This window comes from Mastigoproctus giganteus, chromosome 8 (assembly GCF_048544385.1).
Source record: "Mastigoproctus giganteus isolate SK-2022 chromosome 8, ASM4854438v1, whole genome shotgun sequence".
NCBI classification, from domain to species: domain Eukaryota; kingdom Metazoa; phylum Arthropoda; class Arachnida; order Uropygi; family Thelyphonidae; genus Mastigoproctus; species Mastigoproctus giganteus.
Window position 1 is genome coordinate 203,656,776 of NC_143582.1, and position 24,679 is coordinate 203,681,454.

A 24,679-nucleotide genomic window follows, 5' to 3' on the forward strand; every position below is an offset into this window, starting at 1 on the left:
TAGATTTCTTTGTAGCAAGCAAGCATATCATTCACCCCTCTGTTAACTTTTAAGAATCAATCGCTGACAGGATCCATCTTCTCAAACCTCGCTATTGCCAATGCAATTTCACAAAATGCCACTGCCATTTCTCTGGTGATGAAGTGTCTTGGCTCCTCATTTGGTTCATCTTGAGCTTTGTCAGCATTTTCTTCTTTCACTATCGCTGCCTGCAAGTCAATAAGTTCTTCATTAGATAATTCCTTCTCTTCTTCCTCTATTAACTCCTCCACGTCTTTAGCATCAACCTCGAACTGAAGTAGCTCTGTAACCTTTACGATCTTATCTGTAACCACTTCATATGATTCATCTTTTACAAATCCTTCGAAGCCTTTTATGTGCCATGGGCATATTTTCTTCCATGCGCCATTTAAACAACTTTTAGTAATTTCTGCCCAAGCCTTATTAACGTTTAAGACGGCATGGTAAATATCGTAAGATTTCCAAAAAGTCTCTTAACGTAAAATTTACGTTTTTACATTATTTAAAATTATGTTATTAAATGTAATTTTATGTTTCCAGCACGATGCTTGAACCTATTAAACAACCTGTTGTTTGCCACGAACATGGGTTGGGGTTTGCTGTACTTATCCTTAATATCTTTATAAATACTTGTTGCTTTTGCTTGAATGGTCATTAGACTCAGGGGCACTCGCTTCTGAATCTGATTTTCAATCCATATTATCAACAGCTGTTCCATCTTCGATACTTCGAAAATTTGTGAACACTGTTGATCTTAAGTGCGTTGATCCTTTGACAGTGCATGTATAGCGCACTGTCTTTAAAATAGTATTCACTGTTGAAGCAGCAAGACTTAATTCCCTTGAAATAGATGACAAACTTTGTCCTGCTTTGTATTTCTTAATCATTTTCACCTTCATTTCTAAATCAATTTTATTTCGTTTCCTGGCACTACCGCCACTTGCACTTTCCGTTGGTCGCTTTCCCTTCATTATTGTAATACGTAAATAGGAATGAAGAGAAGTATAATACCATAACGTAAAAACCCACAGCATTCTAGTTATTGGTATTATCGCAAATGCAATAAGTTCAAATTTACTACCCGTTTATAATAGATTGCGCTAACAGAAAAGCCCAATAAACAGGAAAGTGCAAACTGTTTTTATTGTTTTTTGGTTGTGACCTCCAGAAACGTGCTTTAGAAAAATATCACAAAGGCATTCACAAAATTGATTCTTATAAAGGAACATATGATAGTGATGAAAGGGTACTGCAATTTCCATTATTATGACCTTTTACAGAGATAAATAGCTTAGTAATATAGCAACATTTTCAACTTCCAAGGACTTGGAACGAATTACAAAAAAAAAAAAAAAAAAAACAATGTGTTATTGGGTTCACATTACAATATTTTCGTGATACCTCCATTTATTACTACAGGATGTAAAATACGTTTCCACGATTTTTTTAAGTTTGCACCGGCTGACAAAAACTTACATAAAGTCGAGTATTATGTAAGTCGGAGTTCCTGTACTTCATGCAGGTCTGTAAGACTCATTTTAGGAAGGATGTGGATCTGTTGGAACAGGTGCAGAGAAGAGGAATGAGATTAGTGAAGGGAACAAGGGATGCTCTTATCAAGAAAGGCTTTGGTTCTAAATATGGTAGCATCTGGAAATTAGGCACCTGCAAAATCTGATTGAGGTGTTTAAAGCTTTGAATGGATTCAGTAAGTTCAACACTGATGGTATCCTTCTTCTTGCTCAGACTATACACAAGGGGGCACAAATTCAAATTGAGGAAGGACGGTTGCAGTATAGATGTGTGGAAATTTATCTTCAGAAAGTGAGTATAGTTGAGCGTGTACTCTATAACACCAAACTTACATCTCTTGTTGCAGAGTAGAAGTGGATATTTTCAATTAAATTCAAGGAACAACTAGATAAACTGTTATTAAAGATGATGGACAGGTGATATAGGAAGTGCTTTTTTTTTTATTCTGATGCTGTATAAGCTTGCTTTCCTGCATCATTTGCCAGTACTGATACTAATATTAAATATGCAAATTAAGCACCAAAATGTTATCATATGCAATAACATTTTTAAATTTATATCAAGTTTATCACAATTAACTGAATTACAATTTCTTGTATTCAATATTTAAAAGTAACAAAACTGTTAACAAAAAGTTTAGAACAAGCATCATTTTACAACTTGCACATGGAATAACCATTGTTACATAAATAATATATTTTACATAACCATTGTTATGTAAACAACATATATTTTACAAGCCCCACTGTAAGCCTGTGACATTTATTGTCCAAAGTCATTTTAAAAGGCATAGAATGATCTTTCCACATCACTACAAGTGACTGAGATAAATTTTAAAATGTGAGCCTTTAAAGCCTCTACTTGAAATAGAAGTTCCAGTTCTTTTAGTTCTTAATCTAATTAAAACTAAAAGGAATCAGGAATTCAGTTTATTTTATATTAAATTATGCCTTCATTGTTTTCTTCTCCTTTTTATTTTCTATTTTGTCTTGCCATTTTAGAAGTCTGAGTTACTTTTTAAGATCAAGCTTGGTTTATCATAATCTGTTCTTAGTGTATCTGAGTTTTACAACTCTGAATCCAGTACTACTGTGACTTCATTCTAAGATATAATTTTCAAATGGGACTGTGATGAAAGTTAAAGTCACAGGAAGTATAAAATGAAACCTGAAGAAGAAGAATCAGATATGATTAAATGAGATAAAAACATCACTCTTGTATCATTTATACCAATCCAATTAATATCAGGAACTTTCACCTCATCAGCAAGAATTATATGTCGAACTCTCATCTTTAACTCCAAATTTCTGCATATCTGGCAAATTTAATTACAGTATTAAAAGTATTGTTATCTGGCACTAACTGGAACGTATTAATAACCAGCATATATGTTCTAGAAGAGAAGTCACAAATTATATGCACTGTGGTATGTATCCCTTTTAATATTTTCATTTCCTTTTATTATATATTACTTACATGGAGTTGGTATCCTAATCCAGAAAAACTGGACAAAGAATGTTATGAATACCTACCATGTAGATGACAGACTACTAATGGTGAAAATAAAAACATCACCGAGAAACCTAGTAATTATCCATGTGTACTTCTCAACATCTAACAGTGAGGACCAGGAAATAGAAGAGATGTATGAAAAAAATCGAGGATCTCTTGAAATTGACAAAGGATGGTGACAACGTTGTAATCATGGGAGACTTCAATGCCGTGGTTGGATCGCAATATAATAGAGTAGGAATTGGGAAGTTTGGACTGGGAAACAGGAATAGCAGTGGCAACAGGCTGCTTGGCTTCTATGAACAGTACGATAAGGTGACAACCAATACCTTATTTGTAGTACCACGGAGAAGAAGGTACACCTGGAGAGCACCAGGTGATATACAACGCTATCAAATTTATTACATACTAGTCAAGACAAGATACTGCAACCAAAAGTTGAGCCACAGTTATCCTCGAGCTGAAGTTGACAGTGACCACTGTCTAGTGATGGCAAAATGCAATCATAGATTTAAGAAATTCAAACGAATTGGAAAGATTAACTGGGATTTGGATAAATTACAATATGAACATGCTAAGAGGAATTACAAAGAGAAAACAAATGAAATCATAGCTAACATAACAGGAGAGATCAACTGAAATTTGATAAAGCAAGGTATATTAAAAGTAACGCAGGAGACAATAGGAAGGAGGAGCTTTGGTCCAAGGAAACCATGGATCACAGAAGAAATACTAGAACTCATACAAAGACATAACAAATAGAGGAAAATATCCACAGAGGAAGGTCAGGAGAACTATAGATACACAGAGAACCTAATTACAACCAAATGTCAGGAAGCAAAACAAGACTGGATGAATAAAAGACACTGACAAAGACTTGACAGAGGGAAGAACAGACAAAGCATATGGGAAGATTAAGTCATTACAATACAATCCCAAAACGAGGAGTACGATGATTAAAGACAAAGAAGGGAACCTACTGATGGACCCAGAGGAAATTGGTGAGTGTTGGAAGGAATATCTAGAAGAACTCTAATGTGGAGAAAAAACAATTGATGAGAATGACTATACTGAAACAGAAGACAAGGTGGAAGAGGATGCTAAAGGCCCAACAATTACATTACCCAGGACAACCGGTGCGCTACAGTGAAGTTCATTACCCAGGACAACCGGTGCACTACAGATATCAGAAGAAGAATCACCCTTGCCAAGCAAGCTTTCAGTAACAAGCAAAATATTCTAACCAGCAGACACATCGACAGGGAGACCAGGAAAAAGTTTGCCAAGTCATTCGTTTGGAGTGTGCTGCTGTATGGAAGTGAAACCTGGACATTATGCAAGCAAGATATCAAGAGACTGGAGGCTTTGGAGATGTGGGTCTGGAGGAGGATGTTGAGGATTAGCTGGACCGAGCGACGATCCAACGAATCTGCCTTGAACGAGATGCAAGAAAAGCGGCAGCTACTCACGACTGCGCAAAAAGACAATCTAAGTTTTTAGGACATATCCTAAGACATAACAAATTTTTAGTGAATATCTCAGAAGGAAAAAATATTGGGAAAGAAAGGAAGGGGATGACTAAGGAAGAAAATTCTGGAAAACCTAATGAGGAAAATGAACTTTAGGGGATATGAGGAAATGAAATGTTCAGCAGAAGACAGGGATGTATGGTTGCAGCGACAAGGCAAAGCCTTTAGAGTTTGATGATGATGACTTACATATTATAAACCACAAAGGTCCACTTAGTAGTGTGTATAATACATTTTTTAAATGTCACATTATATTAAGTAACCTTGCAAAAACTATAATAATCTTGGTAGCACCTGTTATATAAAAAGTTTACCATTATGATTTGGTCATTCTATCTAGCTTGTGAGAATTGAATACTATAGTTCAGGGATCCAGAATGGAAAAATGGAATTTTAATATTAATACTATTATGATGGAAAACTTTCTGAAACAAAAAGCTTGCCAGAATAATAGCATTAGTATTAAAATGGCATAATGATGTAATGAAGTGAACTTAATTTGCATCTGCCAGAAAAAGAAATGGGGGACTGTTATATTATTCCCACAGTAAAAAAAATATATTATTCCTATAAATCAAAAAATATAGTATTTGCCATATAGTGCACGGATCTATATCACAGGCTATTACTGTGCCGGCCAAAAAAAAAAAAAAAAGGAGATAAGAAAATACAAATTATGTGCATATCTCCTCACACAAGTAACTAACCAGTTGACCTTTGAATTTATTCAAACTGTCAGCCTCAACTACCTGTGAAGGCAACTTGTTACAGCAATTAATAACTCACTGGCTAAAAGAGAACTTCCTACAATCTAGTCTAAACCTATAATTTGAATTTATGGGCCCTAGTTCTGGAATTCTTTATAACAGTGAAAATTACACCTTCAAGTTTCCTAACCCCTGTCAGATCCTTATAGAGCTCAATCAGGTCACCTCTGAGGTGCCTGGTTGCCAAGCTCTGTAGCCCACATAATTGGAGTCTTTTCTTGTATGGATGTCCTTTTGCCGATTTCACAATCCAAGATTGTCTGTCTGTCTTTCAAGAAGCTCATTGTCTTTTTTCAGATGAAGTCTCCATACTTGAACACAGTATTCCAAATGTGGTTTTACAATTGTCTTATACAGTGGGATTATGACCTCCTATCTCTACAGGATAATGTTCAATAAATCATCAATAGGACACCATTGGCTTTCCTGGCTGCATGTTTACCCTGCTCAGAAAACTTCATATCCACCCATATCATAACTCTCAGATCCCTTTCTTCCTCACTGTTTTTATTCAACCCCACCAGGTGTATAATTAATTTTGGGGTTGCTAATACCCTTGTGTGAGACCTTGTATTTTGTGCATTAAAACATATGCCACTTTTCTGACCATTTCTGAAGTCTGTTCAAGTCATTCTGAAGGAGTGCTGATTGATGCTGATCATTAACAACTCTGCCAATCTTTACATCATCTGCAAATTTTATCATCTCCCTTCTATTCCTTTGCCAATGTCACTTATGAAAATCAGAAACAACAGCAGTCCAAGAACTGATCCTTGCTGGACCCCATTCCTTACACCAAAGGTTACACCAACCTGAAGAATATCCATTAATCACAAACCTCTCCCTTCTGCCTTTCAGCCACCCAGCAATCCACCTTGGAATCTTTTCAGAAATCCTAACATGTTCCAGCTTATACAGTACACTTCTCATGAGCGACTGAATCAAATGTTTTGCTAAAATCCAAATAAACTATGTTGAAATTGTTCCCTACATCCTCACGATGTAACTGTGTCAAAAATAACCTACTAATTTAGTTAATCATGATTTTCCTTCAACAAAGAATGCCATATATCTCTAAATGTCTCTGGATTACACTCTTAATCATTGCCTCTAAGGTTTTCCCTACCACTGAAGTCAGACTAACTGGTCTGTAGTTACCAACTTCACTCTCAGAACAACCACCTTTATGTATTGGTGATACATCGGTACTTCTCCAATGTAAAGGAATCTCTCCCAAGTCCAAAGATGCCCTCATAATTAACCTCAATGGTTTGATACACTCTCTGGAAGCCTCCCTCAAATACAGATATATATACATGTATTATTGCCACAGTCAGAAAGAAGTTAAAAGCATATACATCACATTACATACTACACACAGAACCAGCATTCTGTTGTGCTCCCATCTGCTCCGAGCTTTGCTGTAATTATTTGGAGATTGTAGCTACATTCTCTGTATCTTTACCAACTAGCAATATTGATCAAGAGAATGAATAAATGTTTAGTTTAAACTTATGTTACAGTAATGTACAAGGGTTTACATTGGTACATAACTAAAAGTTTAGTTTTATTGTTATTATCCACTGATGTTTCCTGAGTTGGTAACCATAAAAGTATATAACCAGAATGCTCCAATTCATACGCATGCCACATAGCAAAGCTTTTAGTGTAATTAAAGTTGAAAACTTTAAATATAGTAAAAGTAATTAAATTCAATCTTTAATTCTGGTAAAAGTTTTTACTGGAATTAAAGTCGGAAAGTTGCTTCCATTTAACAAGATATCAGAATATATTGATATACTGTTAAATGGAAGCAGAATAAACTAATAAACAAATAAATGCACTTCTTATATCGAATGCAGATTTAGAGAAGAATTACTATTATTATTTTTTCTGGTGGGACCTTGATTAGCCAGGATTGCAACTGTCTCATAACATAAACCTTGGCTAGAAGAAACCACAACTTTTTCACTAGTTATAGTGGCCTGGATTCATTTGTTACTGCACAATATTCATTACCTACAACAGTTGCAAAAAAACGTGTGTACTCATTTTTAAAAATTTATTACAGAAAACACAGTTCAATAGTTTGTGGAAAATACTCATACTGTATATGAGTATAGAGTATTCACTAAATTAATAAATTTATAATTTCTCTTTTTCAGCATTTAATAAAACTGTTCAAAATCAAAATTCTAAACATAGCAGTTCATATTCATTTCTGATAATTTTTTTTTACCATTGCATAAACTAGTATCCTTCAAACATTTTAAATTAATATTCAATTCAACTATTTCTCCAAATTACCATATTGCATCTCACCTGAATTGTACTCATCCCCCAGTTCAAGAACTACTGGTACAAACAACGCAAGACTGGTGATACTGACTGACACAAAATGACATTTTATACTGTACTACTTTTTCCCTCCCTTTTCTTTCTTTCCTTTTTTTTTTTTTTTTTTCCCCACTTTGGTTAGTTAGAAGCTTGGATATAATCAAGGTGCTAATGAATTATCATTTACAAAAAACTGTCCTATATTATAATTCCTTTAATGATTAAAACAAATTTTGTACGCTCATTTAAATTTTGGCTTCCTCTGCAAATTCTAGATGGCTGTATACACATAATGTACAGAAAATCAATAGGAAAAATGTCAAGTTCCTAGCATTTTGAATGACTAATTTGGATGATATCTGGAGTCAAATATATGAAATCTACTACGTTTAATAAACTGTGCATAACAGCTACCTGAAACCACCAAAGCTAAAGACAATTAGAGTCAAAAACACTATAACCATATTGAAAATGCAGTCGACAGGTGGCATTTGCTTTTAGAACTAAAGCATCTTAGAAATACAGAAGCATTCCATAAGTTTCAAACATGAAATGTACTATCTAAAGAAACTTTAAAAGAAACTATACGGAAACAATCATTTTCAAACAGCTCGTTAAAAAATAAAGTAAACACTATGCAGTTACACTTGCTAAGAATGATATCTACATAAAGAAAAAATGTTTACAAAAATTGTACTCACAGTTTACTTCACTCCAAGAATTACTCCAAGCATTAGCATTAACTAACTTTGGTCCTTCTATGTCCATATTTGCCAACATTTGAGTTACTCTATTTACAACATCATCTTTGATTTCTTCTTTCATCTGGATACATTTATAAAAAATAAATAAGAAAAACAATTTATAAATGAAGAAAAGTGATATTCTCGAATTCAAGGAATTTTGCTATTGAAGCCATAAAATAAAAATACATAATTTGAGAGAAGAATATCTCATACCATCCATCAGTGACTTGCATCAAAATCCCATGCTTTCTGTGGCTTACAACAGTTGATTCAAAATTGATTCAGAATTTATTAAATCAGATTCATGAAGGTTATTATTATATTAATACCATCCTTATATCACATAACAGAATTATTTCACATAATGGAATTTTTTTCAGCCTGGTCTGTACTTGTTAAAAGGAGAGACTGCTTCTACAGGGATGGGATACACTTAAATAGAAAGGGTGCAAGAATATTTGCTGATGCTATCGAGACAGTGTTAGGTGGGTCGGAAAACTGCTAGCTTGGGGGGGTATAAGGACTAATAGATTAACAGTAGCCACTGGCAGAGGTAAAAGTGATTATTGCACTGCTTCTATTGGAATGAGCAGAAGCCTGGAAAACAAGATGCAGGATGTTTCAGAGACTGCTGGGAGTCATTGCAGTACAGATAAACACATGGGTTGTGTTAGGGTAGCTAAAAAAAAAGAACAGGTGCATGCATACTTGCGTGTACACCAATGCTAGGAGATTGGAAAATAAATTTGATGAATTTGAGATATTGCTCAAAGCATCAAAGGCGGATATTGTTGGGATATCAGAGACGTGGTGTCACACAGATATAAGGAATGCAGAACTGGAATTTGGGGAGTACAATGTGTACAGAAAGGATAGGAAAGGAGGAGGGGTTATGCTATTAGTTAAGAAACACATAAAATTCAAGGACATGAAGCCAGTTGACATTGCTGGACAGTGCAGTGTCGAGTCAGTTTGGTGTGACATAAGCATTGCGACATCGAAATTGAGAGTAGGAGTGTGCAATAGGCCTAATGACTCTGATGAGTATAATAAGAAAATGTACAGGGAAATAGAGTGGGCGAGTAAATCAGAGAGTCTTATAATGGGGGATATTAATTTCCCAGCTATTGACTGGAATTTGTGGGTTGGTCACTCACACACTAGCAAGGCTTTTTTGGATTTATTGGATGATTGTTTTCTACATCAGCATGTTCAGGAGGCAACTAGAGGGAGTAATATTCTTGATTTGATTATCAGTAGTGATTCTTCATGCATTAAGAATCTGCAGATAAAGGAACCACAAGGTGGCAGTGATCACAGTGTGCTGAAGTGAGATTTACTCAGAGGTAACTACCATCAGAGATAAGGGGAAGAGTTATTGCTTTCGTAAAGGCGACTACGATGGTCTGAGACAGTATTTAAATTCTATACAGTGGGACGAACTCCTGATGTTACCAACAGCAAATTCAAAATGGGAAGCATTCAGGGAACTTGTCTTGGAAGCTACTAGGCTTTACATACCAACTAAGAAATATTGTTCAAGATTTAGGCCTAAATGGATGTCGGATGAACTAATGAGACACATGACAGAAAAGAAAAATGCATGGTATACATATAAATTAACATGTGACACAGAAGCCTATGATAGATATAAGCTGGTCTGTAACCAAGTCACTAAGGAGGTTAGGCAGGCAAAGGCAGATTATGAGAAATCTTTGGCAAAGGATGCAAAGAAAAACAGCAAAGAGTTCTTTACTTAAGTAAACTCTAGAAGGAAGGGGATAAATCAGATTGGTCCACTTGATATCGATGGTTCAACTGTTGATGATCCTGCTCAGGTAGCTAACAAACTAAATGAATATTTTGTATCGACATTCACACACGAGGAGTTATTCAGCGAGGCGAATGCTAGAGTTGTATTCAACTCTGGCAGTAAGCTAGATAATCTTGTAATAACTGAGAGTAAAGTGGAGGAGAAATTGTTTAAGATAAACACAAGAAAGGCACCTGGGGTGGATGGGATCTATCCAGTTATATTAAAAGAGGCAGCAAAGGAAGTAAGCAAACCCTTAGCCATAATTATGAGAGCTTCCTTGGACTCAGGGGAGGTACCCATAGACTGGAAATGTGCAAATGTGACCCCAATTCACAAAGGAGGATCAAAGGCTGACACAAGTAATTATAGACCTGTGAGTTTAACTTCTGTCCCAGGAAAATTAATGGAGGCACTGGTTAAAGAAGCACTGCAGGATCATCTAGACAAGACTTCAGTTATAGCTCGGACACAGCATGGTTTTGTAAAGTCTTGCCTGACCAATCTGATTGGATACTATGATGCAGTCACAAAAGAGCTAGATGCAGGGAATAACTTTGATATTATATATTTGGATCTTAGAAAGGCTTTTGATACTGTTGCACTTGGAAGACTGCTGCACAAATTGGAGCAGTGTGGCATTGGAGGCAAATTGCTGCTATAGATAAAGGGGTGGTTGAGGGGGAGAAGACAGAGAGTGGTAATCAATGGACACTGCTCATCGTGGACTAATGTTATTAGTGGAGTCCCTCAGGGTTCAGTGTTCAGTCCATTATTGTTTTCTGTATTTATAAATAATATTGATGATGGTATATCAAGCTTAATGTCCAAGTTTGCAGACGATACAAAGGTTGGCAGGGTTGTTAAGGCCACTACTGACGCTATGCTGCTGCAACAGGATCTGGAAAGGTTGAGCAGATGGGCTAAGAGGTGACAAATGAAGTTTAACATTGACAAATGAAAAGTACTACATATGGGAAACAGCAACCCCAGTGCAACTTATCAACTCTGTGGTACTACATTGACAGTGGTAGAGAATTGAAAAGGACCTGGGGGTAATTGTGAGGCAGATATGAATTTCTCTGAGCAGTGCAGACAGGTTGCAACAGTAGCTCATGGTGTCTTGTCAATGATATACAGGAATTTTTCTAGCAGGGATAAGGAGGTGATTATTCCCTTGTATAAGGCAATGGTCAGGCCACGCCTTGAGTACTGTATACAGGTCTGAAGGCCTCATTTCAAGAAGGATGTAGAGCTGCTGGAACGAGTACAGAGAAGGGCAACAAGATTAGTGAATGGAACAAAGGGTTGCTCTTACGAAGAAAGGCTTAAGTTTTGCAAACTACAATGTCTGGAGACTAGGCACCGGCGAGGTGATCTGATAGAGGTGTATAAAGCCTTGAATGGTTTGAGCATGCTCAATGCTGATGGGATTCTTCCTCTTGCTCAGAATAATCACCTGAGAGGGCATAAATTCAAATTGAAGAAAGACAGATGTAGGATAGATGTGCGGAAATTTGCATTTAGCCAGCGGGTAGTTAGGTTGGTTGAACAGACTTCCATCCCTTGTTGTGGAAGTTGATAGCCTAAATAAATTTAAGGCTCAGCTGGACTGGTATTTCGAACGAACAGAGGGGTGAAGTGGAAGGTTTTTTTTTTTTTTTTTTTGGCTGATGCTGCATAAGCTTGCTTTCTTGCATCACATGCATCTACTAATGCTAATATTAATGCTAACAGATGAAAGTCTGCTCCATCAATCAACTACACACTGGCTAAAGGCAAACTTCTGCACATCTATTCTACAACTGTCTTTCCTCAATTTGAATCTATGCTCCCTTAGGTTCTTAATCTGAGCAAGTGGAAGTATCATGTCAGCATTGAGGCTGCTCAAACCATTCCAGGCTTCGTATAACTATATCGGATCACCTCGCAGGTGCCTAGGCTCCAGATGCTGCAACTTTGTTCCTTTGTTCCTCTCACCAATCTTTTTTCCCTTCTCTGTACTCGTTCTAGCAACTCCACATTCTTCTTAAAATAAGCCCTCCAGACCTATATACAGTACTGAAGGTGTGGCCTGACCACTGCTTTATACAAAGGTATAATCACCTCCTTGTCTCTGCTAGCAAAATTCCTATATATCATTGACAAAACTCCATGACCTGCTCTGGCAGCCAGTCTGCCAGAGCTCAGAGAACTTCATATCTGACTGCACAATTATCCTCCGGGTCTTTTTCAGTCTCCACCTCTCTGAGTGTAGTACCACACGGTACGTTTTTCTTGGGTTACTTCTACCCATATGCAGTACTTTGCATTTGTCAATGTTAAACTTCAGTTGCCACTTCTCAGCCTATTTTCCCAACTTACCTAGATCCAGTTGCAGTAGCATACTGTCTTTACTGTCGTTAACAACCCTGCCAACCTTTGTATCATCTGAAAACTTGGACATTAAGCCTGATATACCTTCATCGATATCATTGATGAATACACAAAACAACAGCACTGAATGCTGGGGGACTCCACTAATAGCCCTAGTCCACTTAGAGAAATATCCATTTATTACCACTCTCTGCTGTCTCCCAGTCAACCATTTCTTTATCCATTGCAACAACTTGCACTTAATGCCATACTGCTCCAATTTGTACACAGGGTTCCATGCGGAACAGTATCAAAAGCTTTCCTGAAATCCAAGTATATGATATCAAAATAATTTTTTGCGTCAGGAGGACGTGATACAGGAGGTGATACAGGATCTATGTGATCCATTATCACCTCCTTAAACAGTGACTCCATTATTTTCCCCACAACAGAAGTTAAACCAACAGGTGTATAATTATTTGTGTCACCCTTTGAACCCACTTTGTGAATTGGGGATACATTTGTACATATCCAGTGCATGGGAACTCCCCTGACTCTAAGGATGCTCTCAAAATTATGGCTAAGGGTTTTATTACTTCCCTTGCTGCCTCCTTCATTATAACTGGATAGATTCTATCTGCCCCAAGTGCCTTTTTTATGTTTAACTTCAACAATTTCTCCTCCCCTTACTTCTCAATTATTACAAAATCACTTATCTCGCTGTTAGAGTTTGATAAACTTCTGGCATTCCCCTCCTTGAATAACTCCTCATGTGTGAATGTAGATGCAAAATACTCATTCAGTTTATCAGCTACTTGAGCAGGATCACCAATAGTTGAATCATTTATGTTAAGTGGGCCAATCTGATTCATCCCCTTCCTTCTAGAGTTTACATAAGTAAGAAACTCTTTGCTGTTTTTCTTTACGTACTTTGCCAAAGATTTCTCGTAATCTGTCTTTGCCTGCCTAGCCTCCTTTGTGACTTGATTATAGACCAGCTTATATCCACCATAGGCTTCTGTGTTACCTGATAATTTATACGCATCCCATGCATTTTTCTTTTCTGTCACAAGCCTCATTAATTCATCCGACATCCATTTAGGCCTGAACCTTGAACAGGATTTCTTAGTTGGTACGAAATGCCTAGTAGCCTACAAGATTAAGTCCCTGAAGGCTTCCCATTTAGAATTCACCGTTAGTAACATCATCAGTTTATCCCACTGTATAGAATTTAAAAACTGTCTGAGACCACTGTAGTTGCCTTTACGAAAACAAAAACCCTTCCCTTTACCCTTGATAGTAGTTACATCTTTAAGTAAATCCCACATCAGTACACTGTGATCACTGTCACCTAGTGATTCCTTTATCTGCAAATTCTTAATGCATGAATAATCACTGCTGATAATCAAATCAGGGTACTACTCCCTCTGGTTACCTCTCGGACATGTTACTGTAGAAAACAGTCCTCCTATAAATTCACAAAAATCTTGCTAGTTGGCAAGTGACCAACCCACAAGTTCTAGTCAATATCTGGAAGATTAAAATCCCCCATTACAAGACATTCTGATTTACTGGATCATTCTATTTCTCTGCACAAATGTTCATTGTACTCATCATAGTCATTAGGCCTATAACACTCCTACTCTCATTTTCCCTTTCCCAGTGTTTATGTCACACCAAACGACTTGACATTGCACTGTCCACCCATGTCAACTGGATGCACTTCCTTAGATTTTATTTTTTTATGTGTCTCTTAACTAACAGCATAGCCCCTCCTCTCTTCCTACCCTGTCTGTCCTTTCTGCACCCTCCAAATTCCAATTCTGCACTGCTTACATCTGTGTGACACCATGTCTCTGATATCCCAACAATATCTGCCTTTGATGTCTTGATCAGCACTACAAATTCATCAATTTTATTTACTATACTTCTAGCATCAATGTACATACAAGTATACATGCACTTGTTCTTACTCTTAGTTACCCTAACACAGCCCATGTTTTTGCTTGTTCCATAATGACTCACAGCAGCTCTTGAAATCCCCAGCAACTTGCCCTCTAGGCTGCTGCTGATTGTCATACTACTATTTCACTTTCAAAATACAGAATGATATAAAAGTGCAAAACTGAAACTGATAATAATGAAAAAATGTTGCAGATTAGCATTAGTAGAGGTATACGATGCAGGAAAGCAAGCTTATGCTGCATCAGCCCAGGTGCCTCCGTAGCCAGGTGGACAGGAGCAGCAGTGCGTAGCACACACTTCTTGATTAGACCGGGGTTCAAGCCCATGACCACTGCATATCCCCGGAGCAATATGGCCTTAGTTGCTAATGCTCCTAAAACCAAATAACAAACAAACAAACAAACAGCAACAGCCCAAAAAAAAAAAAAAAAACAAAAACAAAAACAAAAACAAAAAAAAAAAAACCTCCCATTTCACACCTCCATTCATTCCAAATGCCTGTCCAGCTCAGCCTTAAATTTATTTAGGCTATCAACTTCCACAACAAATGTAATGGAAAACAACCATATAGCATCCTTTCCAAACTATATTGAATTCAGATTCAACTAAAACAGCTGACCATAACTTTTACTGTCCATCCTTACTTCCACACTAACTTCAGATGACAATATAGGAACGTTATCAGGGTAAAAAAACTACAGAAAACTACAGCTATAGCAATTATCTCCTCTTACTTTGTACCAGAAAGAAATCAAAAGGAATCTCAAACAATTTTAATACACAAGTCTCCTGGGCTTGCAGCATTCAAGTTGTTCTTAAAACCTGTGTGCCACAGTTAATTCCTATTTTGTGTCATATACTTATATTTCCACATTTAACCAGTTGCATGAAAAGTCATTCACACACAAGTCTATTCTTAAAAACAGTAACAAATATTTGACATAAGTTATCAACTAAGATCTAAAAAAATTAGGCAGATGGGCTGAGAAATGGCAGATGAAGTTTAACACACAAATGCAAGGTACTGCATATGGGTAACAGTAATCCCATATTAATGTACCAACTGTTTACTTCTATACTCAGGGTAGAGGAAAACAAAAAAGACCATGGGATAATTGTGCAGTCAGTTATGAAGTTCTCTGAGCAATGTAGACAGACTGCCAGGCCAGCTCATGGGGTTTTGTCAATGATATATACAAGAATTTTTCCAGCAGGTATAGGGAGGTGATTATCCCTATGTATCAGGCAATGATTAGGCCACATCTTGAATACTGTGTACAAGTCTGGAAACCTTATTTTAGGAAGGATGTAGATTTGCAGAAATAGGTGCAGAGAAGCGCAACAAGATTGGTGAAGGAAATGAAAAAGGGTAGTCATACCAAGAAAGGCTTCAGTTCTGTAAACTGCAGAATGTGGAGACTAGGCACCCATGAGGTGATCTAATTGAGGTGTTTTAAGTTTTTGAATGGATTGAGCAAGCTCAATATTGATTTCATTCTTCCTCTAGCTCAGGAATACACACGAGGGGCATAAATTCAAATAAGGAAGAACAGTTGCAGGACAGATGTGCAGAAGTTTGACTTTGGGTAGCAGATGACTGATTGTTGGAACAAACTTCGATTTGTTGTCGTGAAAGTAGATAGTTGGAATAAATTCAAAGAACTAGAGAAAACTACTGGGGTGGATGGATACGTGATGTGGAAAGGTTTTTTTTACTGATGCTGTATAAGCTTGCTTTCTTGCATCATATGCTACTATTACTACTACTACTACTAATAATAATAATAATAAACTACTGTTCTTACTTCAACTCTTTATTAAGGCATGGAGAAATTTATAGCAAATTTCATTATACATTTTATAAATAAAATGAAGAAAGGACACAAAATTGATCCTATAGCATTGATCTTTTAGGTTGTGATGCCATTATATCAAAGTTGAATTGGTGTAAAAATAAACATCTCTCATGATGACAGCCCCACATGTTTTGTATTACATCACTGAGGAAATACAAGTAACCATACTGGTTCACTCATTATGAATTTCCTGATGGAAACATATGCATCTGCAGCATTCCAGACTCGGGGAAAACTAACATCCTGATCATGGAGATGCACGGCCAACAGAGGAGAGAAACTCCTTGTCATGGGTTGCAGAATATACCGCTGGACCCCTATCCTCATCATAGATGTATACAGGAGAATGGAGGTGTGCCAGCATAGTCCTGGAGGCCACTATAAGATTCACCCCAGGCTAATGCAAGCACCTGATCTCCACTACTCCTTCTCCAGATAACCAGTGGTGTTTGCTATTCACACCAGTCAGGTTGGGGACACAGTAACCTGAAATAGATGGCTTTGATTAGTCCTTTATTTATACAGGGTTCCTCTAGATCTGACTTTCCCTGCAGTCCTATGCCATTGAGGCAACAGCACGGGATGGCAATAAAGTTCTCTGAGCAGTGCAGACTGGCTGCCAGGACAGCTCATGGTATTTTGTCAATGATATACAGCAGTGGTTCTCAAACTTTTTAATGTGAAGGCACCCTAAACCATTATGAAAAATGCCCGGCAATCCCAGCACCGGGTGCAATGGGCGGTGGTAGAATATTTTGTAAGGTGGTGCTGTTTCAAATACTGTGTACGCAACGGACGGCTCGGCTGTTCCGTATATGTAGGTGTATGTACATAAACACTGCGATGCGGTCAGCAATTATTTCATGACAACTTCTAATTTACACAGTTGCATGAAATTCAATGACCTTTTGTAGCGATGCCCATGATGTAAGCCGACACTAAATTTGACACCGTGGCACCCCTATAAAGAGTAAGTGACACCTTAGGGTGCCGTGGCACCCACTTTGAGAACCACTGATATACAGGAATTTTGCTACCAGGGATAAGAAGGTGATTAACCATTTGTATAAGGTAATGGTCAGACCACACCTTGAGTACTGCATACAGGTCCGTATGCCTCATTTTTGGAAGGCTTTAGAGCTGCTAGAACAGGTACAAAGAAGGTCAACAGGATTGGTGAGGGGAACAAAAGGGTGCTTTTACCAAGAAAGGCTTCAGTTCTGAAAATTGCAGAGTCTGAAAACCAGGCACCTGCAAGGTGATTTCATCGAGGTGTTTAAGGCTTGGTAAATCTTTTTGTAAGGGCCAAATATAAAATTTCGTGAAAACCCATCCTATGGAAGTTGAGTTATTACATGCAGAAGGACAAACAGAAAGGTGGAAGGATAGACAACTGGTACTTTATGCATATATGCTAATGCAACTAAAAATGTTACCTATTGCACTGGAAACAAAGTTCTCCAACCAAGCTAAATCCCTCCAAACCAGAGAAGTATGCACATGACCATTCTGTACTGAGGCCTGAATCAAGGATCAAGGTACACTCTGCTTAGAAATTTACTAGACAATTTTGTCTCTGATGAATCTTCTGCTCTCTCTCTCTCTCTCTCTCTCTCTCTCTCTCTCTGTGTCATCTAGTTTCAATCATTTCTTCAAGTAACTCGACTTCATACAGTAACGCACCAAGTTTCGATTTAAGATCAGTACACTCCTCACATCATGGACATAGAAAGAATCATCGGTTGAACAACAATTCTCTACAAGAGCTTGAACTATAATTATTTAAATTAAACTAACAATCAGAAGGCCTGCTGATTATCTTGGAATATTTGAGGACTGAACAATATATAGTGTAAGACAGATGATAAAAATAAGGTTGTTGGATTTTCCTTGACAAAATATAGCACTTGAGTAGAACTACAAAAAGTAGTTTGTACACATATAATCTCTACAAAGAAAACAGCCTTTGGCATTCAACTCAACTACCATTTTATTTTCATTTTTTGAAAATAAAAATAACTGAAGACAAGGAAATGCAGTTTCACTGCACTCTACTCTTTTACCAACTTTATTGTTGTATTCATTCAGTTCTGAAAAATATGAAAAGCTGTTCTAATATTACCTACTAGGCCTATTTCATACCTTTTCAACTACAGAAGGAGTGTCTTCTCCTGTAGCAGCTGTAGCTGCAACTTCATCATCTTGTGAAATATCTTGAACAGAAAGAGTCAATTTTTTGCCAGCTCTTTTTCCAACCTATGAAAGCAAACAGTATAAATTTTTTAAATGATGCTAATTCACCATTCAAGTAGAAAATGGAATTTCACTACCTCAAGTAATATCATAAAGAAATTCTTTATTCGTTAGTAACATCATACACAATAATCAGAAAAGTTCAAATTACCATAATGCTTTATACTGGATTTGACAAAATGTATGGACATATTATATAATCTAATATTTGAGTGCTATATTGACAAAAAATTATATCATTTTAACATACACACTAACAATAATGAAAAAAATTATAAGCTCACTAAGCTTTTTTTTATATATCTTGAAAACAGTGTCATTAAAGTGACCATCTTAAGCTATACACTCTGCCTCATATGACTTGACACTAGACTTCATCCTTTGAAGCATCTGCTGGGGTATAGTAGCTATCTTACCAATTCTTGTACAACACAGATCTTGTATGGAGAAAACTTACTATGGTGTAACATTCTTCTAACACTTCAGTCTGAAATGTTAAGTGCTGTAACATGCCATCTCACTAAACTCTGTGGGTTACAAATTACTGAAACAGTAACTCACCTTATGTTGTCCAGAGATTTCACACAAGCTTGTATGAAACACAAGATGTATCTTGCATTCTGACAGTCATTTTCCATTTGGTTTTGGTTACCAAATTAATGTGCAATGAAAAGAAGTATTGTAAGTCGGAAACTGATGACAAAACAATTGCTGCATTTCTATTATGTAACATTGGCCTGTGTGTTATTACACAGGCCAACGTTCCATTGTGGACTTTAAGAAGCAGCGGGAAACAATACCCCGAGGTCCTGCCATTCGATATCTGACTTTCAACACAACAACATTTTTTTTTTTTAATGGAAACCCCAAACACGAGAGGTATTAGAACCTATAGCACTTAGTACCATGCTTCGGTTGGAGGTTGAGAAGATGAAAGAAGATATTTGTTGACATTAGACTTGAACTTCTGTAGACTGCAATTTTCAGGAAATACATATGAAGGAAGGTTGTTCCAGAAAACGGCAGCTGAATGAATAAACAAGGAAGATGAAAAGTTGGTTCTGTGAGTTTGAAGTTGGACAATAAATGGATGTTGACTGGTGGTGGCACGTGTTTGCACTGTTTTGAAAGAGAGAGCGGGAATTATAGAAGCCAATTCAGAAGAACAGTGCCCATGGAAGTATCTGTAGAAGAGGCATGCAGCAGAAACAGTACGTCTATGAGACAGTGAGTGGAGAGACTCTGTTAGAGATGAATCATTAATTAACCTAACTGCCTTCTTCTGAATGGAATCTAGAAACCTGAGAGAGGTTTTGGGGACACCGCCCCAGATGTGGGATCAATATTCCATGGTAGGGTGGATTTGCGATTTGTACAGAGTGTACAGCCGTTTAGAAGAAAAGTAGCGCCGAGAGCGAAAGAGAAAACCAAGTTTTTTAGATGCAGAGGAAGCAATATTTGTAATGTGCTTGTGCCAAGAAAGATTAGGTCAGGGTAATCCCCAAAAGAGATATATCATCTTGCCTAGAAATCAGAGTGTCACCAAAGATAAGCATAGGAGCAGAAGAATCCTTTTTGAGAGATATAAGACAAGACTGAGTTTTAGAAGGATTGAAATCAACTAAATTGTCTTTGACCCACTGGAGTATTAGCATTAAATCATTAAATGCATACCTGCAGTTCGTCATTAAAGGAATTGGAAGCGGATTTTCGAGAAGTTGAAGCTGATTGAGCAGGGCAAGGTTTCTCAAAATGGAAAGTGGAATGCAATGTGCTATCATCGACAAAACTATGGATAGGATTTCCAGTTAGTGGAAGAAGGTCATTAATATACAAGAGGAAAAGAATGGGGGAAAGAACTGAACCTTGGGGGGGACACCTGCATTAGTGGAGAAGTTAGAAGACAGAGAGCCATCTACCATCACCTTCAGTGAGTGATCAGAGAGAAAACTGGATAACCAATTACAAAAAACAGTTGGCAAACCATAACATGGACACTCATTTAGAAGACCTTTATGCCAAACACGATCGAAAGCCTTTGAAATGTCAAGAGCAACTGCTTGTGTTTTACCGAACTTTTCCATTGAATCTGTCCATAAATGGGTAACTTAAGCCAGAATATCACCAGTGGATCAACACTGACAGAATCCATACTAGCGATCGTTGATCAGACGGAAGGTTTCTAGGTAGTTTAAGAGTTGGCAGTTAATGGATTTTTTCATTACTTTAGAAAGAGTAGAAGTAATTGCAGTGGAGCAATAATTGAATGGGAGGGATTTGTCACCTTTTTTAAGAACTGGCTGGTTATGAGCATATTTCCAAGCAGAAGGAAAAACACCTTTGGAATAAGAAAGTGAAAAAAGGCGGCAAAGTACAAGAGTAAGTTCAGGAGCACAGGTTTTGAGAACAAGTGGAGAAATACCATCAGGACTTGGAGCTTTCTTAGCATTGAGATTCGTCAAAATCCTTCTGACATCCTTTAGATGGAAGACAACAGAAGGCATTGAATGGAGCATGTTGGGAATGGTGGGAGGTGTTTTACCAAGATCATTAATACATGAGTAGGAAGAAAAATGGGATGCTAGCAGGTCAGCTTTATCCTTGGCTGAAGTGACAACAGAACCATCTGGTTTTGACAGAGATGGGCATCAGTTGCAGAAACAAGCCAATTATGATAAGCAATGTTCTTCTCTTGAACAGCCTTAGCACATTTATTGGAAAACCAAGGTTTAGATAAAGGACGAGATTTTAAGGTGGAGTGTGGAATAAAGGATTCCATTCCTACAAGAATAATTTCACTGACACGATATGAGCAAACAGTTACATCAGAAGTTTTGAAACAATAATCTGACCAAGGAAAAGAAGAAAAGAAATCTCACAGGTCATCCCATTTAGCATTCTTGTAAAGCCAAACAATACGAGGCTGGGAATAGCCGTGAGATAAAGGCTCCATTGGAGAAGACATAAATACCAAATTGTGATCTGAGGTACCTAAAGCACCACTCACTTCGACTGTGTACTTAGAAGGTTTGTTTGTGAGAAAAAGATCAAGTGCTGTAAAGTTAGGATTGTCTGGTATTCTTGTAGGTAAATGAACAATCTGTGCAAGGTCATTAGTAATTGCAAAAGCCTCAGCATCTTGACCAGCTGAGTCACTGTGACTAGAAAATGGAAGCCAGCTAGAGTTGTGAACGTTAAAACCACCAATGAAAATTACCTCGCTGTTAGGAGAGTCAAGTTGCAAAGAGAGGAAGTCAAAGAGCTCCAAGCGATTAGTGGAGTTGGGAGAATGGTAGAGACAACAGATGAATTTGACAGATGAGGTAGAGAGATTTTAAGACAGAGAAGATCGAAAAGAGGAGATTCCAAATTACCAAGTCTCTGACACAGAATATCAGAACGGACATATGCACAAGTACCACCATTAAGGCAAAAGGAATCATACAGCGAATAATTTGGGCAACTGAGATGAGCAGTAGTTGAATCAACCAATAACTGAGATTCTGTCAGAAAAAGTGCATGGGGTTTGGCAGACTGCAAGTGGAAATGGACATCGTTGAAATTAGAATTGCGACCAAGTATATTTGTGAAATGAACTAGTTAATGTTTGGGAGGTTTAGATCTTTTCGCAGATAAGCTTACTCTATTAGTTTGACAATTCATGGTGTATTCAATAGTAAGAAAAAGTGGGGGGGGGACATGCTGTATGAAATAATGAAATTTTTGGATATAGTGTACACATGGTAAGAATATCCCCAGATCCTTGACATAACATGGCCTCGACAATCCCCCCCACCCCCTGTGAGACAGAAAGAGAGAGGGGGGTAGAAGGGAATCATCAAGAAAGAGAAGAATGATGTTTGTTTGTTTGTTATTTGGTTTTTAGGAGCATTAGCGATGAAGGCCATATTGCTCCAGGGATATGCGGTGGTCATTCCCTGACTTTTCCGCATCCTCCGTATTTGGTGGTGACGGGCTCGGACCCCGGTCTAATCAAGAAGCGTGTGCTACGCACTGCTGCTCCTTCCCACCTGGCTACGGAGGCGCCGACGACTACAGTGGTCTCAGAGATGGGAAGCCTTCAGGGGCTTATTCTTGGAGGCTACTAGGCTTTTCATACCAACTAAGAAATACTGTTCCAGGTTCAGGCCTAAATGGATGTCAGATGAATTAATGAGGCTTGTGGCAGAGAAGAAAAATGCATGGGATGCATATAAATTATCAGGCGACACAGAAGCCTACGGAAGATATAAGCTAGTCTGTAATCAAGTCACAAAGGAGGTTAAGCAGGCAAAGGATGCAAAGAAAAACAGCAAAGAGTTCTTTACTTATGTACACTCTAGAAGGAAGGGGTTGAATCAGATTGGTCCACTTAACATAGATGGTTTGACTATTGATGATCCTGCTCAAGTAGGGGATAAACTGAATGAGTACAGTAGAATGTCGGTTATCCGGAATAATTTGAAAGGCTGATCTTTCTTCTTCTTCTTCTTTTTTTTTTTTTTTTATTAAGTTAACGATAGTTCCGCAAGTGCCGGTTAAAGTGATTATGTTTGCAAATTGAATTTTGATTATAATAAGCGAAAGATCGGGTTTACTACCCATTTATAACAGATTGTACAAATTTGTTATAAACCAAAAAAGAAACCAAATCTGTTATAAACCAATTAAAAAAAGCAATAAACCAAAAACTGCCAATTGTTTTTATTGTTTTATGGTTGTGACCTGCAGAATTCTGTGTGACCTTCAGAACTGTGCTTTAGAAAAATATCACAGAGACTACTGTTTTTTCTCAGAAACCATGAGTGAATTTCTGATTAGTTTAGCTTCAGATTCAGTAAGAATAACATTGGCCTGAAACTTTGCGATTTATTATTTTTCTCAAATTTTTATCCAAAAATGTGAACAAAAAGAAAATGTATAGTTTTAACATTGCAACAAAAAACGGAAATTATTGATAGAATTAGAAAAGGTGAAAAATTTAGGAAATCTCTCCAAAGAGTGATGTGGAGACTTGAACAATTTACGACATAAAGAAAAATTCCAATGCTTTAACAGAATTTGTGTCGATTAGGATAGTGAAGGAGGATCTAGCGGGAAAAGGATGATGTCGAAACCAGAAAATGCCACTTTAGAGAGTGCACTTTATTTATTTTTTATTTTTTTCTTCAGAAGCAAAGTTTAGGTGAACCAGTGTCTGGCCCAATGTTGTGTGAAAAAGCATTGGATTTTAATCAAAAATTAAGAGGTGATGAAGATTTTAAGGCAAGCACATGTTGGCTGAAAAATTTTAGACTGAGACATGGTATACATGAACTAGACATTCAAGGCGAGAAATGTTCTGCAGACGAATCGGCAGTGGTGTCCTTTAAAAGTAAGTTCGCTTCGGTTAGGCAAATTATGAGAAAGAAAACGTTTATAACGTTGATGAGATGGGCTTATTATGGAAAGCATTAACGAGAAAAACCCTAGCCACAAAATAAGAAATGCCTTCATCAGGTTTTAAGATGAGAAAATAGCGAGTTACAATTGCTATTTGTGCAAATATCATTGAGATGCAAAGATTGTCTGGCTCATTATCGGTAAGTCAAAAAAACCGAGAGCATTTAAAAATATTTCTAATTTTCCTGTTTTGTATAAAAATCATAAAAATGCCTGGATGGATGTTTCTGTTTTCCGAGATTGGTTTATAACTTTTTTATTAAATTAATCTTAATTATCTAATTTAATCACAATGTAAGATTAAATTATTTAATCTTACTTTACGATTAAATTCCGGTAAGAATAAATAAATTTAATCTTCCCGAAAAAAATTATCTGGAAAATTTTCTGATTTGATTATCCAGAAAATCTGGCCATCCAGAAGAGGTATGACATCAATTATTCCAGATAACTGATGCTCTACTGTATTTTGCATCTACATTCACACATGAGAACTTATTCAGGGAGGTGAATGCCAGAAGTTTACTAAACGCTAACAAAGAGCTAAATG

General features: G+C 37.1%; 1 protein-coding gene across 3 annotated transcripts in view; it reads right to left on the minus strand.

The window, feature by feature from the left end:
- The window catches only part of LOC150082208 (uncharacterized), a 285,622-nt gene that overhangs the window by 177,156 nt on the left and 83,787 nt on the right, over positions 1-24,679 (minus strand). For all 3 annotated transcript variants that reach the window (XM_090379171.1, XM_090379172.1, XM_090379169.1), the window contains exons 4-5: positions 18,577-18,690; positions 8,401-8,524 (exon numbers count right to left, since the gene is read on the minus strand). In XM_090379171.1, the coding sequence (XP_090235297.1) occupies positions 8,401-8,524; positions 18,577-18,690 (238 nt within the window). The remainder of the gene's footprint in view (positions 1-8,400; positions 8,525-18,576; positions 18,691-24,679) is intronic.